The sequence below is a fragment of the Xenopus laevis genome, chromosome 3S (genome assembly GCF_017654675.1).
Source record: "Xenopus laevis strain J_2021 chromosome 3S, Xenopus_laevis_v10.1, whole genome shotgun sequence".
In the NCBI taxonomy this organism is placed as follows: Eukaryota; Metazoa; Chordata; class Amphibia; order Anura; family Pipidae; genus Xenopus; species Xenopus laevis.
Window position 1 is genome coordinate 67,459,123 of NC_054376.1, and position 16,002 is coordinate 67,475,124.

General features: G+C 38.3%; 1 protein-coding gene across 1 annotated transcript in view; it reads left to right on the plus strand.

Moving 5' to 3' along the window:
• Window positions 1-16,002, plus strand: part of itih2.S (inter-alpha-trypsin inhibitor heavy chain 2 S homeolog) — a 36,439-nt gene that overhangs the window by 14,135 nt on the left and 6,302 nt on the right. Inside the window, 10 exon segments of the mRNA NM_001094861.1 lie at window positions 150-266; window positions 1,765-1,933; window positions 4,395-4,520; window positions 4,658-4,839; window positions 6,260-6,445; window positions 6,882-7,021; window positions 11,445-11,617; window positions 13,169-13,285; window positions 14,291-14,404; window positions 15,792-15,990. Coding sequence (NP_001088330.1) covers window positions 150-266; window positions 1,765-1,933; window positions 4,395-4,520; window positions 4,658-4,839; window positions 6,260-6,445; window positions 6,882-7,021; window positions 11,445-11,617; window positions 13,169-13,285; window positions 14,291-14,404; window positions 15,792-15,990 — 1,523 coding nt within the window.

Consider the following 16,002-nt stretch of genomic DNA (forward strand, 5'->3'; position numbering starts at 1 on the left):
TGCAACTAGTAGCTCTGTGTGTCTGTCCCTGAAGGCAGTGCAATATAGAATGTGTCACATCTTCCACTGATCATATAATAGACTATAGGCCTTGGTAGAATTCATGAAGTGCTTTATTGCTCTTTCTCAATTCAGTCACTGTTCTTCAGGTTTTCAATGGATATTTCCTCCACTTCTTTGCTCCAGACAATCTGCCTACTCTTCCTAAGAATATCTTATTTGTCATTGATGTGAGTGGCTCCATGTGGGGTCTGAAGATGAAACAGGTAAGAGGAAAGAAGCTTTACTATTTGAAACCAGCACACTCATCTCAGTATGATATAAAATAAGATAAATATGGAAAGAATTTACTTAAAAAATAAAGCAAGAAAATTAAGATCAATTAAAAGCAAAAATAAAAGGCAAAGCAAGACATAACGCCAGATGAGATTTATGTATCTGTTTGGGACCTTTGATTCCACCTCATTGGTTCTTTAGGCTATGGGCACATGGAGTTAAGGCTGTGCTGCTCTCAGCCTGCGTATTTTTGCAGGCTGAGAAAAGCGGATATGCTCCATGCCCCCATTCCATTTATCTGAGCTGCTTTCACCTGCATGCAGCAGAGTGGAGGTTGGCCCAAAGATGCCTCCTTTCACATATTTGGGCTGACATCCGTTACTGCTGCGTGTGAGTGCATGCAGGCGGATATAATTTAAATGAATGGAACAAGCCACGGAGCAGATCTGCCTCTCTCAGCCTGAAAAAATACGCAGGCTGAGAGCAGCAGAGCCTTCAGTTCCATGTGCCTTAGAGCAATTGTGGTTTGAGAAGTAAAATGAGGATCTTGCCTATACAGGGTTCATTACATTACTCCCAGTATTACATATAATGATGCAAATAAAAAAAGTCAATCCTCTACACAAAAGAATTCAAATAAAGGATAGGGCTGGGAAGAAAGAAGTAGTAAGCTTAGGGTCCTGGTCTTTCCCGTACTACCAAGTATTGGGGATCAGTCCATGAGTACAGTCCTGGACCTGGTACACCAAGACACAACCTTTCTTGACTAACAAACATTGCCTACGATAAGTATCACTGGTTCCCCTTTCCAATCAAGCTGCAGAGAATCTGTGTCTATTGTGGAATTAAAGGAACAATAACACCAAAAATTAAAGCGTTTTAAAGGAATGACAATATCATGTATTGTTGCCCTGCACTCGTAAAACTGATGTCTTTACATCAGAAAGAAAACTATAGTTCATATAAACAAGCTGCTGTGTAGCCATTAGGACAGCCACTCAATCAGAGGATAGACAGTAGATAACAGATAAATTCTGAAGACTCCCATTGTATACTACAGAGCATTTCTGTTATATGTTGTTTATTCTGTGCCTTTTTCTCTTTTTTTAGCTTTGAATGGCTGCCCCATGGCTACACAGCAGCTTGTTTATATAAACTTTAGTAGTCTTTCTGAAGTAAACACACCAATTGTACCATTGCAGGGAAACAACTTATTCTATTTTCATTACTTTAAGACACATTTATTTTTTGGTATTACTGTTCTTTTAAAGAGACTTCGTTCTCTTGAGGTGACTGCATATAGCAATATGAGTGTGGATAGCTTAAATGTGATCTTTTTTGTAGGTTTTACTGAGATTTACAAATTTACAAATGAAACAGGCTAAACTCAGGCATATGGTTCTGTGTGCACCAGATTCTGTATACACTTTTTGTAAAATATACATATATTTTGTGGAAATTTCCATATCAGTGTGCATGTCCTTTTAGACTGTTGATGCTATGAAATCTATTTTGGAAGACCTGAATTCAGATGACCAGTTTGGTATTATTGATTTCAACCATAATATTCGGTGTTGGAAGGATGAGCTGGTTTATGCCTCATCTGTAGAAAAAGGGGATGCTTCAAAATATGTTCAAAGAATCCAGCCCAATGGAGGTGAGTGTTAACAAATAGCTGATGATTGAAATATTTTCCTGATTGTTTAAAAAAAGGTGAAAGGAGTGTGTGTGACCCAGTGGTTACACAGCTCACAGAGTCACACTTCACGATCATCTTCTATTACTTCTGCACTCTTCATATAGCCAGCACAACTTGACTGACCTATCATACAGCCTCATAGGGGAGTAGCCCAAAAGCACACAGTGAAGGACCTTTTGGCACCTTGGACAATCTTTTTCTTGTGTAAGCCTCCAGGTAGACAACTGTTTACCTCTCTTCAACATTTGCTGAACAATTGCTCTTCAGGATCCCAGGACCCAACAGTCATATGAAAACTTTTGGGAACCCCTCTCAGCCTGCATAATAATTTACTCCACTTTCCACAAAAAACACAACAGTGGTATGTCTTTCATTTCCCAGGAACATCTGAGTACTGGGGTGTTCTCTGAAAAAAGATTTTTAGTGAAGCAGTATTCAGTGGTATGAAATTAAATTAAATGTGAAAAACTGGCTGTGCAAAAATGTGGGTACCCTTGTAATTTTACTAATTTGAATGCATGTAACTGCTTAATACTGATTACTGGCAACACCAAATTGGTTGTATTACTGTGTTAAGCCTTGACCTTCATAGACAGGTGTGTCCAATCACGAGAAAAGGTATTAAAGGTGGCCAATTGCAAGTTGTGCTTCTGTTTGACTCCTCTGAAAATGACAGCATGGGATCCTCAAAGCAACTCTTAAAAGATCTGAAAACAAAGATTATTCAGTATCATGGTTTAGGGGAAGGCTACAAAAAGCTATCTCAGAGGTTTAAACTGTCAGCATCAATTGTAAGGAATGTAACCAGGAAATCGAAGGCCACAGGCACAGTTGCTGTAAAACCCAGGTCTTGCAGGCCAAGAAAAATACAGGAGCAGCATATGCAAAGGGTTGTGAGAATGGTTACAGACAACCCAAAGATCACCTCCAAAGACCTGCAAGAACATCTTGCTGTAGATGGTGTATCTGTACATCGTTCTACAATTCAGCACAATTTGCACAAAGAACATCTATATGGCAGGGTGATGAGAAAGAAGCCCTTTCTGCACTCACGCCACAAACAGACTCACTTGTTGTATGCAAAAGCTCATTTAGACAAGCCACAATCATTTTGGAACAAAGTGCGTTGGACTGATGAGACAAAAATTTAGTTATTTGGTCATAACAAAAAGTGCTTTGCATGCTGGAAGAAGAAACCACATTCCAAGAAAAACACCTGCTACCTACTGTCAAATTTGGTGGAGGTTCCATCCAGGTCCGGACTGAGAATCAAAATTGGCCCTGGCATTTCAGGTACACAAAGGCCCAATCAGCCCACACCAGCCCACTTAATACTGACTTTCTATGGCAGCTTATAGCAGCCCCTCTGGTATTTGCCAGGACCCACAGATTGCCAGTCAGGGCCTGGTTCCATCATGCTGTGGGGCTATGTGGCTAGTTCAGGGACTGATGAATTCGGGGGTCAGATGAATTCAACCCAATATCAACAAATTCTTCAGGATAATGTTCAAGCATCTGTGACAAAGTTGAAGTTACGCAGGGATTGGATATTCTAACAAGGCAATGACCCTAAACACACATCTACAAAGGCATTTATGCAGAGGGAGAAGTACAATATTCTGGAATGGCCGTCACATTCCCCTGACATGAATATCATCGAAAATCTATGGGATGATTTGAAGCAGGCTGTCCATGCTGAGCAGCCATCAAATTTAACTGAACTGGAGAGATTTAGTATGGACGAATGGTGAAAAATTCCACCATCCAGAATCCAGACTCTCATCAAAGGCTATAGGAGGCTGTTACATTTGCAAAAGGAGGCTCAACTAAGTATTGATGTAATATCTCTGTTGGGTTGTCCAAATTTATGCACCTGTCTAATTGTGTTACGATGCATATTGCATATTTTCTGTTAATCCAATAAACTTTATGTCACTGTTGAAATACTACTGTTTCCATAAGGCAGTTATAAAATAGAAGGAAGTTGCAACTTTGAATGCTCAGCCAATGATGAACAAAACTCCAAAGAATTAAGAGGGGTTCCCAATTTTTTTCATATGACTTTAAATCTACATACTGGACTTCCCAATGTGGCAACACATTTGTCATGGCTTCTACCCTCCTCTCCACCCTTATATAGCCTCCAAGGCCTAGACAATTCCCTGCTATTAACTTCTCAGAGTAATCCCTAGACATAGCCAAAATGAAAATTACACCCAACTATGTACAAAATGTATTCTGTTACCTGACAGATGTTTACCATTATTGCCAATAGATATTGCCTAAAAATGCAGCTTTGTTAAATAGCACAGCTATGGTATTCATGTGATGTTAGTCTATATCTATTTCTGGTATGTGCTGAACCTGTAAATAGTTGTTTCATGAATTAAAGGTGTTAACTTGCTCCTCATGTTAACAGGTACTAACATTAATGATGCTCTGCTTCGAGCAATATTCATACTTAAAGAAGCCAGCAACAAAGGTCTACTGGAACAAAACTCAGTTTCTCTGATTGTGCTGGTGTCTGATGGGGATCCCACAGTAGGTAAGATGGAAATATCTTTATACTGTGAAATATCTTTGTAGTGGTAATAAAATTCTTAAAAAAAAACGTACAATCCTCTGTTATAACAAGTTCTCGTAAAGAAAAATGTTTTTTAAGACAAAAAAAATTCATTTCAGGTGAACTAAAACTGCCTAAAATTCAGAAGAATGTGAGGACAAATATCCAAGATGATATTGCTCTGCATTCCCTTGGCATTGGATTTGATGTGGATTATGATTTCTTAGAAAGACTTGCCCAGGAGAATCATGGAATGGCTCAGAGAATTTATGGGAACCAGGATACTGCTGCACAACTGAAGGTTTTTAATTACATAACTATGGCTTAGTAATTTTGGCAAACAAAATATGTATCAGAACTGTTCTTGCATTACAAGTGTTCAGTGTATGAAAAAGTGGCAGCTTGTAAGGGGTGATTTATTTTGCAAATAGAGGTGTAGTGTAGTACTGCATGTGGGCAGGCCCAGATTTGTGTGCAAGGCCACAAAGGCCCAGGCCCAGGGCTGTGAAATTTTAGGGACAGCATGCCACCCAGCTGCACATGGAATGAAGTGTTCCTGAGCTGCTCTCGCACGCGTGGGGTGCCTGCAGACTACAGGCACTAGGACCGCGAGGTCTCGGACGGTGGGTGCTTGTACTGTGAGGCCTGAGGGAGCCTGCATGTGGGCTGTTAGTTGCTTAGGATTAACAGGGGGCAGGTTATGGGTCCCTAAATGTATTATCCAAGGACACCAGTACAGTTTCAGACAGGCGTCTTGTTCCTAAACTAAACTGAATTGAGTAGATCGCTGAGCAGGACTTCCACAATGCTTCAGATTTGTTCAGCCTGTTAATAAATCCACATGGGCTATGTGCCCTTGAATGCAATGGGCTGGGCCTTCTGCTTTCCCAAACATTGGGGGAACATGATCTGTTTAACACACACGCATCTTGAGAGTGCACATTAGTTAGGACTGCCACCAGATTATCTCCAATTCTAAAGCATTGATTTCTTTTCACAATGCCTAAACCTGGTGTTTTGCTTGTGGTTCTTTGAGTCTCTTGGAAATAATTAACCCACAACACTTAAGTACAACCAAAGACTTTATACAGATAATAGAAAAAAAGATATATATCACCATTTGAGCAAAATAAGCTAGCACCTTCATCTGCAACAAGACTGGGAGATCCCGATTCAGTTGGCAAAGAAGCCTCAGTCAGCAGAGAATCCTCAAATGGTGCACCAAGGTTCCTGGGCATTATGCACGCCTACCCCCACAGGAGAGATCTCAGCGAACAAAATGGAGACCCCCGGTTTTATATACTTAACAACAGATCCTGCTTCCCATGGGCTCATTAGGATCTAGCCAGACTCCCAACAAGCACATCCGAAGCAGAGATCTTATCCAATCGGTTATTAGTATCTGAGTACGTATTCTGAATAAAGGAAGTTCTCGTGAGAACTTCATGACGTCATAAACATATTAGAAACTAATTGGAATCATAAACATATTAGGTCATTGAGTAATTAAGTTCAGTAGTTCCTCTCCTACAAAACTGTATTATACAAGTTATTGGGTTTGAGAGTTCTTTCCTACATAGTCACCTCATACAAGACATTTCTGAGGACACCTACTAAACAGCTCACCTTAACCCACGTTATTGTTTTGTCTTTTCACATTTTAGGTACCACTTATGGGCAAATGTCTTACAAATTTAATATATTCATTTTTTTACCTTTAGGAATTTTATAATAAAGTATCTACTCCCCTGCTGAAAAACATTGTTGTTAACTATCCAATGGAATCTGTCTCAGATGTGACCCAGAATAGTTTTCACAACTACTTTAAAGGTGATGAGATTGTTGTTGCAGGTAAACTAAAGCCTGAAAGTATTCCAAATCTAATGAGCATCGTTAGTGCAAGCTCGGTAAGTAATCAATTCAACTGTGCCAGAATCTAATGTTATATTTATGTCAAATAGTGATGTTTGAAATTAATGAAAAACATGCCTCCAAGATGCCTGCCGTTTTTTTTTTGTGCATACATTTAGGTAAGCAGTTTTGCATGTATCATGCTCCGCTCAGTAGTGCATTTCAAAGACAATAATATAATCACTATATATATATATATATATATATATATATATATATATATATATATATATATATATATATATATATATATATATATATATATATGATTCTTTCAATATATTTACTGCTAAATGTATGCAACAGTACAATGTGAATCACCATAACAAGTTGCACAGAGGGCAGCAAAGAATAATCATATACTCAAACATGAGTTAAAATCTGTTTCACATTTCAGGTGATCTCACAGTATTTTCTTCTTTTTCCATTCAGGCAAATGCTGACTTAACATATGAAGTAATAGAGAAAGCAGAAGAGCTAAAGGAACTATTTGAGGAGAGCAAGCATGCATTCCCTGACTTTGCCAGACAATATTGGGCTCAACTCACCATCAACCAGCTCTTAGCTGAGAGGTAAATCAATAAAATAAAAGTCCTTTTAAAACTGAAACCCAAACTATTTTGTTTGTTAAAACATTTATATCTATAATCCCAGTTAAAAATGTAATATGTTTTATTTTCTGTATTTCCTTGTCCCTGCCCTGCTCGCCTGCCTCCTCCCTTCTCACTGTACATGGCATGTGCATCAGGTTCTCATTTCTGGTGCTTAAGCTACATTTTGGGATGATATAAAAGCTGGCTAAAATGGCATATGCATGTAGGCTTTATGTGGATTCCAAAAGAATGAAGGAAATACATTTTAAATCATTTATATAGTGCAAATAAAGTTTTTTGCTTGACTAACACAATCAAAATAGGATTTAGATTAATATCTTAAGGTGACAGGTCCCCTTTAAAGTTACAATTTTAAGCAAAAGTCAATTCAGCTTCTTGTGGGCTCTGTGGTTTATAGTTTACAAAGTGCAAATGGCAGCTGGCTTGACACAAGCTATTTTATAGTAAGATCACACCATAAGTGTAAATTTGTTGTATTCAAATTCCAAAATATACAGACAGGTGAATAATTATGGGGTGCCATTTGTCCCAAATACATTCTGTATACAAAACCATCCCTAATACACAGAATGAATGTCTCTCATGGTATATAAGTATTTGTGACCATACACAGAGAAAAAAAATATACAAAAGACTTATTTCTATTAAAGAATGAAAACAAAATCTGGTTAGTGCACAAAAGGATGTCAATATATCACAAACTCCATTCTGTACAGTTTAACAAGCAATCTGTCGCCCAAATGTATAACCTCCATGTAACGGACGCACTTATGTGCAAAGTTACTTACAGAATGAATTATGTAAATACAAAGTTGGACATAATATATAATTGTGTAACTAACTAGTGCTTGTCAAGCTAGATTTGACTGACAAAATAGATATTTGTGACAGAAAGCAAGATTTTATAGTACAGGATTCATTCTTTCCACAAAATGACAGTTTTGTTTCACAAAACAGATAAAATAACCATTCTGTGAAGCAACACTGTCAGTCACATTCCTGAACCAATAAGAACAAAGCTTATTGCCATATACAAACAAGATGAGAAGTAGCCAGCTCTGCTCCACATGGCTAAGGCAAAGTATCTGACCTGCTATAGAGGGCGCCCTCTAATGTCCCCTGTGCTGCATAGTAATAAACATGAACAAACCTTTCCTAAAAGAGCTGCTGTTAAACACTACAGGTTCATAAATGGAAATTTTACAAATGGCTGAGAAATATAATGCTGCACTTATAATGATTGTAGAAAAAGAAAAGTATGCAAAACTTATATAAATATGATAATTTTAGGTGATATGGCTATTCTTATTGTAGTAACCTGCTTGTGTGGCCATTTTGGTTAAGGGCATTCCTGCTGTTTTGCCATTATCTTATGACTCACACCTGTTCCTCTTTCTGTCTAAGCTGAGAGTAATAATGGGACAGGCCACACCCACCTGCGATGTTGTATTAAATGTACCAGAAGTAACTGTGCTTGTCTGGCTGCTTTGCCTGACTCTCAGATAGGGTTGCCACCTGGCCGGTATTTTACCGACCTAGCCGGCAAAACACCTGCCAAGGCCGGGGCCGGTATTACAAATTTACCGGCAATGTAGCTGCCGGTAAATCTGTAATACCCTTATCAAAAGCCCTTGGCCTGCCCCCAATTTGCTGAAAACCTTTTTTTCAGCGTCTGTCCAATCGCGTGTTGTGGCTCCGCCCCCCTTTGACATCAGGGCAAGCCCCCTTTGATTTCACGACACACCCCCTTTATTCCCGCCCCCACCACGGCCGGTGGAAATCTTTTTGAAAGGTGGCAATCCTACTCTAAGAGTCAGTTTTAAGTTTTGTATATGATAGTTAGACTCCAATGTCTCCTCCTAGCAGTAATCTTGCACCAATTAGCTTGTAGTAGTCTCTTAATAATGTGCTTAGCTATAGTTCAACTACTACAAAATAGCTTTAGCCAGAGACTTGGGACTGATCATGTGCACACACATTGTGTTTAGTATGATGTGTAGGTTATATGAGCAGCCACTCCTGAGTACACTGGCTTCAGGACTTCAACTTCACCTCCTTTCGTGAATTTGGGTCTTTTCGCCGCTTCAGGACTTCAGCTTCGTCTTTTCGGCACTTCCACATTCTGTAATATGTGAAATGGCCGCATGGCTCGGGCGCTCGTAAAGGGGACCCGGCTCTTTGAAAAATGCAGCAGTTCTGGGCCCCCCTTCAGGCCCGGAACACTTGTCCCCCCTGCTGGCGGCCCTGGACATGCATGTGACATGGGCACAGTTGTGCTCTCTGCTCTAGTGTTGTGCCCCCCTCGACCCACTCTGATGTGAAAGGGTCAAAGGAGAAGGAAAGGTTAAAACTAAGTAAGCCTTATCAGAAAGGTCCATCTAAATATACCAGTAAACCCCCAAAGTAGTGCTGCTCTGAGTCCCCTGTCAAAAGAAACACTGCATTTCTTTCCTTCTATTGTGTACACATGGGCTTCTGTATCAGACTTCCTGCCTTCAGCTTAAACCTCATTGCCCTGGGCAAGAGCATGCTCAGTTTGCTCCTCTTCCCCTGCCCCTCCCTTCTCTACTGTAATCTGAGCCCAGAGCAGGGAGAGACTCAGGCAGGAAGTGATGTCACACCACATTAATACTGCAGCTCCTATCCTAAACAAACAGAGAGTTTTTAGAGCTTTTTACTCAGGTATGGTAAAACATTCTACAGAATAAATATAGCATTCTAGCTTGCACTATTGTGGCTAATCTATTGGCAATAAAATGCCTCCGTAGCTTTCCTTCTCCTTTAAGCACTGGGCAGGTAAGGGGACGGCATCATTAGAGTCTTTTGTTATAAATAAATATAAAGCATTGTGCAGCTTGTTGCTTCTATATAAATAGATTATGATCCCCTAAAATTGCCCCTCCTAAAGGACCCCCTTTTGTTTACACACAGTACTCAGGAGTGGCTGCTCATATAAACTACACATCATACTATATAGAGAATGCGTGACTGTGCACATGATCAGTCCCAAGTCTCTGGCTAAAGCTATTATGTAGTAGTTGAACTATAGGTAGGCACATTATTAAGAGACTACTACAAGCTAATTGGTGCAAGATTACAGCTAGGAGGAGACATTGGAGTCTAACTATCATATACAAAACTTATAACTGACTCTGAGAGTCAGGCAAAGCAGCCAGACAAGCACAGTAACTTCTGGTACATTTAATACAACATCGCAGGTGGGTGTGGCCTGTCCCATTATTACTCTCAGCTTAGGAAGAGGAACAGGTGTGAGTCATAAGATAATGGCAAAACAGCAGGAATGCCCTTAATCAAAATGGCCACACAAGCAGGTTACTACAATAAGAATAGCCATATCACCTAAAATGATCATATTTATATTAGTTTTGCATACTTTTCTTTCTCTACAATCATTATAAGTGTACTATTATATTTCTCAGCCATTTGTAAAAACTTCCATTTATGAACCTGTAGTGTTTAACAGCAGCTCTTTTAGGAAAGGTTTGTTCATGTTTATTACTATGCAGCACAGGGGACATTAGAGGGCGCCCTCTATAGCAGGTCAGATACTTTGCCTTAGCCATGTGGAGCAGAGCTGGCCACTTCTCATCTTGTTTGTATATGGCAATAAGCTTTGTTCTTATTGGTTCAGGAATGTGACTGACAGTGTTGCTTCACAGAATGGTTATTTTATCTGTTTTGTGAAACAAAACTGTCATTTTGTGGAAAGAATGAATCCTGTACTATAAAATCTTGCTTTCTGTCACAGATATCTATTTTGTCAGTCAAATCTAGCTTGACAAGCACTAGTTAGTTACACAATTATATATTATGTCCAACTTTGTTTTTACATAATTCATTCTGTAAGTAACTTTGCACATAAGTGAGTCCGTTACATGGAGGTTATACATTTGTGCGACAGATTGCTTGTTAAACTGTACAGAATGGTGTTTGTGATATAATGACATCCTTTTGTGCACTAATCAGATTTTGTTTTCATTCTTTAATAGAAAAAAGTCTTTTGTATAATTTTTTCTCTGTGTATGGTCATAAATACTTATATACCGGGAGAGACATTCATTCTGTGTATTAGGGATAGTTTTGTATACAGAATGTATTTGGGACAAACGGCACCCCATAAATAATTGCCTGGGTATTTGTCAATAGGTTAGTGTGACACAACAAAAGGCAGAGTCATATACTGTAGGATGGAAGAAAAAAAGGGAATATGGTATAATGAGAATTTTCTTGTATATAGTCATTGTTCACATTAATTAAAATGAACCCAAACTAGTTTGTTAAGCTGTTGTTGCCAGTTTTTCTATGTGAATTCAGTGATACATATATAACATTACATGGTGTGATCATTTACTCCCTGCAGGAATCTGGCAGTTACAGCAGCTGCTAAAAGGAACATTACACAGACTATACTTCAAATGTCTATTGATCATCACTTTGTGACACCCTTCACCTCCCTACTGATCGAAAGTGAAAATGGAAATGAAAGGATGCTGGCTGATGCACCTAGAGATCCCAAAGGAGGATGCTGTCAAAGTCAGTTTTCATTTTATTAAATCATAAGACACTATGGAGCATATTTAATTCAAATCATGCTTTGTGTTTTGTGGGAGACGTTGCTGGTATTTGCTAGTGCATTTTCCACAGACAACTATAGTGGTGAAAATATGCTGGAAAATTATATGCCATAATAATATTGCGCCACTGGGAAGCTGAAGCAAAAGGTATCAGGTGTGTGACATCACTTCGGGTGAACTGCAAGCAGAAAACGCCAGCTATACCTATAATAATCACTGACTCTTTGGGGGTTATTTATCAAAGTCCGATTTTATCTCAACATTTTCTGTTACAAACTCAAAAAACTGATCAAATCCACTTGGGTTTTTTGCGCTTATTTATTTTTGCTTTGTGGGAAAAAAATCAGATTTTGACAAATTTTTGGGATTTTTTACCAGAAAACTCTGATTTTGCTGGATTTTTCACCCGAAAACTCTGATTACTTATGCTTTTTGCCTGAAAGCTTTGGGGTATTGCACGAAACCCAGCACACATCAAAAAATCATTGGTACTTCTACCATTGACTTATATGCAACCTCGACAGGTCTGAGATGCCGGATTTTCCAATTCTGACTTTTCCATCCTCATGGGTTTAATAAATTCTGAAAAATTTGTGATTTTTTTAAAAGTCCTATTTTATTAAAAAAAACATGAATTTTTGGGATTTATGCATTTTCGGAGTTCAGTAAATAACCCCCTTTGTGTATTGCATAAACCAAGTAAGCTTCCACAGTGCCTACTTTTATGCAATACTTTTATACTATGAGCATGGCCACTGTTCTCTAGTTCTGCTACCAGAGCATTGTTTAAAAAAAGTCTACATGTGATTTTATTAAGAGCACAGTGAATACTAGTGGTCTATAAGTAAGCATTTCTACTATAAGGGGAGCAGAGTTAATTCCTTCTGTATACCTGGCAAGACCCAGGTTCATTGCCTTTAAATGCACTTAGGGGTATTTTTATCAGAGTGAAGTTAGTTCCAACAGATAAACTGAAAACAACTGAACTGAAAAAAATGTTTGAAAGGTGAACAACCCAAATAAGGATTCCCCAAAGCTGGCATTATGTTTAAAAACTCTTCATAATAAACATACTATTAGGCCTCGGTACATATTGAATAAAAAAATGTTTAAGTTTGAGACACTTCAAAAGTTAACTGCCCAGCAAATAATTTTTACGGAACACCTGATAGAAAAAGATCGGAATTTGGCTTCTTTAAGCAAAAATAAGTAGACTTGTGTCTTTTAATTACAAATATGAGGCTGCATTTTGGGATTGATCCAATCATTTATAACAAACTTTAAAAAAGCCAAGAATAAAAAGTGTAAATCGATTTACATAATTAGCATTGCCTCAAGATTTCCCAGTCTGATTTTTAATACATTAAAGACTTGACACTTAAGTTTTAACAAATGAGGACATGGTTAAATAATATTAAAAATATATATTCGATATAAAGCTTTTTTTTATATTGTTTCTTGCCCTTACATGTTGAAAATAACATTTTTATATTTTTTTTCTTTTCAACAGCATTGGTTGTGAATTCCAGGGTACCCCTAAATCTACCTCAACCAACGCCAGGGCCAGTAACTGAAGAATTAAAAAGAACATCCACTGAAATTTATATACCTAATGGACAAAAATTAGGTGTTTGTTTTTTTTTACTTCTTTACATAAGGTTGCTTTGTGTGAATATTTTATACTGCTTACATTTTGTAAAAGGAAAATGTCTGATGTTCTGTCATAAATTTAAAAGGTGTTATAGTTCTTTTTGAGACATCTAACTGCATGTAACCCCCTGCAGGTACGTTAGCCCATATACTTGCAGCTATCTGTTTTAAATAGCAGTGAGTCCTGTTTTGTTTCTCAGAAAAAAAACATGAAACCATTGATGAAACCATTCTTGAACGTTCAGTTTATTATTTTTTTATTATAATTGTTTTGTAATAAGTTACATTTTATTTTATCTTTTCTGCACCTTTTAAAGGAAACTAATTTAGTGATATATTACACACACAACTGCCTGTTTAACTGTAGGCCGTCTCGTTTTAGCTCAGGCGGTATTTGTAGAAGTTCTGCCTCTATCTGGAGCTAACTTGATCTGGTACATTTATATAAGATATTTAGAGTAGTAATACCCAAATTGAAACCTCTTAAGGTGGGCCAAATCGGTTATTGGGAAGGCTCAATCCAAGTGACAGTTAGGGGCCTATTTATCATGTTGTGTAAAAAGTAGAGTGAAGCATATAGCAACCAATCAGCAATTACATTTCAACAGTTAGAAAACAAAAGCAGAGATCTGCCAACAGGAGCAGTGGCAAAGCTCAGCCTGATGGACAGTTAAAGTGAGACAATGTCTATTTGCTCTGCTAGATACTTCTGAGAGCTCAGCTAGAAAGCTGGATGGCTAAAATACCATTGATTTCTTGTAACTTTGTTATAAGCTAAGGTGAGCTCCTTGTGCCCAAGAGGGGCTTGAACTAAAAAAAAGTCAGACAATCAATGACATGACTTGTATGTGGTTAATGAAATGTAAATTGCTTCTGTAAAAGAGGTTTTAGGCAAAAATGTACAAGTTAAAATTGGAAACAGTGGTCACATTTAGAACTATTATTTATATTATATTAACATGAAGATATTTTTTTGTCCTAGTTGATAATGATCCACACTTCATCATAAACTTGCCAATAAGTCAAATTAACGTTTGCTTTAATATTGACTCTCAGCCTGGAAGTATCCTGAACTTAGTATCAGATCCCAAACAAGGTAAGCAATGTGCAAAGATACATTCTGTGCTGTAATTTGATTATTTGGATTTTATGCAGAGTAATTACAACAGAGAAGTAACGGATCTTCAGCTACATGCAAACACAGGGAATTTATTTCTTTTTCCCGGGAATACAGTTGAATATACAGTAAACTCCCATTTTACAATGTAAAATCAGAGAAATGTACATAAATACTTTGGGGCAATATGATGTGATCAGATTTATTGTTGGCTGCTGCGGATACAGGTAAAGATTGGAGGCAATATGATGGCTGAAGAAGGGCTGTATGATGCATGGCTGCTGAGCTTGCTGGTACAGGTACAGGGAGCAGTAATATAAATGAAAAAATGTTGTACACTTTCTTGCTCTCTTTATTTAAAAACCATCATGGTAAGGAGGGAAATGGTAATGCAGGACAGGGGGGCACTGATTGAAGCTCTTGTCTAGGGTGCCAAACTAACGTGTGCCTGCCCTGGCAAGGATGTCACTCATATGTGAAAACAGCTAAGTCATATTAAGACATACCCATAAATCCATATGCCTCCTCCTCCCCTGTGTGTAATACAGTACCCCAGCATATGATTAAACACCTTAGGGGCCACTAACAATAATTTTCAAATGCTAACAACCCCCCTGAACAAATACCAAGCTTATGTTCCATAGGGATCATAGGTCAAGCAAACACAGGGTGCAAAGAGCAGGCAAAGTATGACACACACTGGGAGCATAGGGCAGGCAGAACAGAGCAGGAGACAGGAAAATCAGGACCACTCTAATATGTACTACATACAGTGACACAGTGCTGGTGCCCCATTAGCATTTTCAATGAGGTGTGAACAATGTGTATAGAAAAGATTAGCCAAACAGCACAGGCTGGTGTAGCAGAGATCTCCCCTGCATGTTTATTTCGTCAAGTGATGTAACGTTTCGGGGGCGTGCCCCTTCATCAGACATCTGATATTGCTGGGAGAGGCGCCGACCCCTCCAGCCAACACCAGGCACCTATTACCAGGAGAGACCCAGGGGAAATTAGGTAAAAAAAAATTGCTGTGTGAACAATGTGGGCAGTTCAGCAACCCCATAATGTTGCACCCTAGGCAGGTGCCTCTTCTGCCTACCCCTTGTTCCAGCTCTTGAATATGATGCAATGTTTGTTCTAGATACAAGAAAGTAGCATTTTCTATATGTAGTGAATATATTCTAATGATATTGAACATTAGTAATTCAGCATAACAAATGGTAGGGACTCAGGTGTAGGTAAATAAATAAAAAAAGATAAAGTGGTAAATATTATTCCTGTATTCTAATATTACAATGCTGCTATATATATGTGTGTGTGTGTATATGTGTGTACATAGTCAGTGTTTTGTTTCTGTACCATGTAGGAATAACAGTGAATGGGAAAATTATTGCGGCCAAAAAGGCCAAATCTGGCAAACTGAACACTTACTTTGGGACAATTGGAATGTATTTCAAGAAAGAAAACATGAAGGTTGAAATTAGCCCTGAGAAAATTACTGTGAAAGATGCATCATATAGCAGAACTATGTCATGGTCAGAATCAAGCAGTATGAACCAAAATGGGTAGGTTTCCAA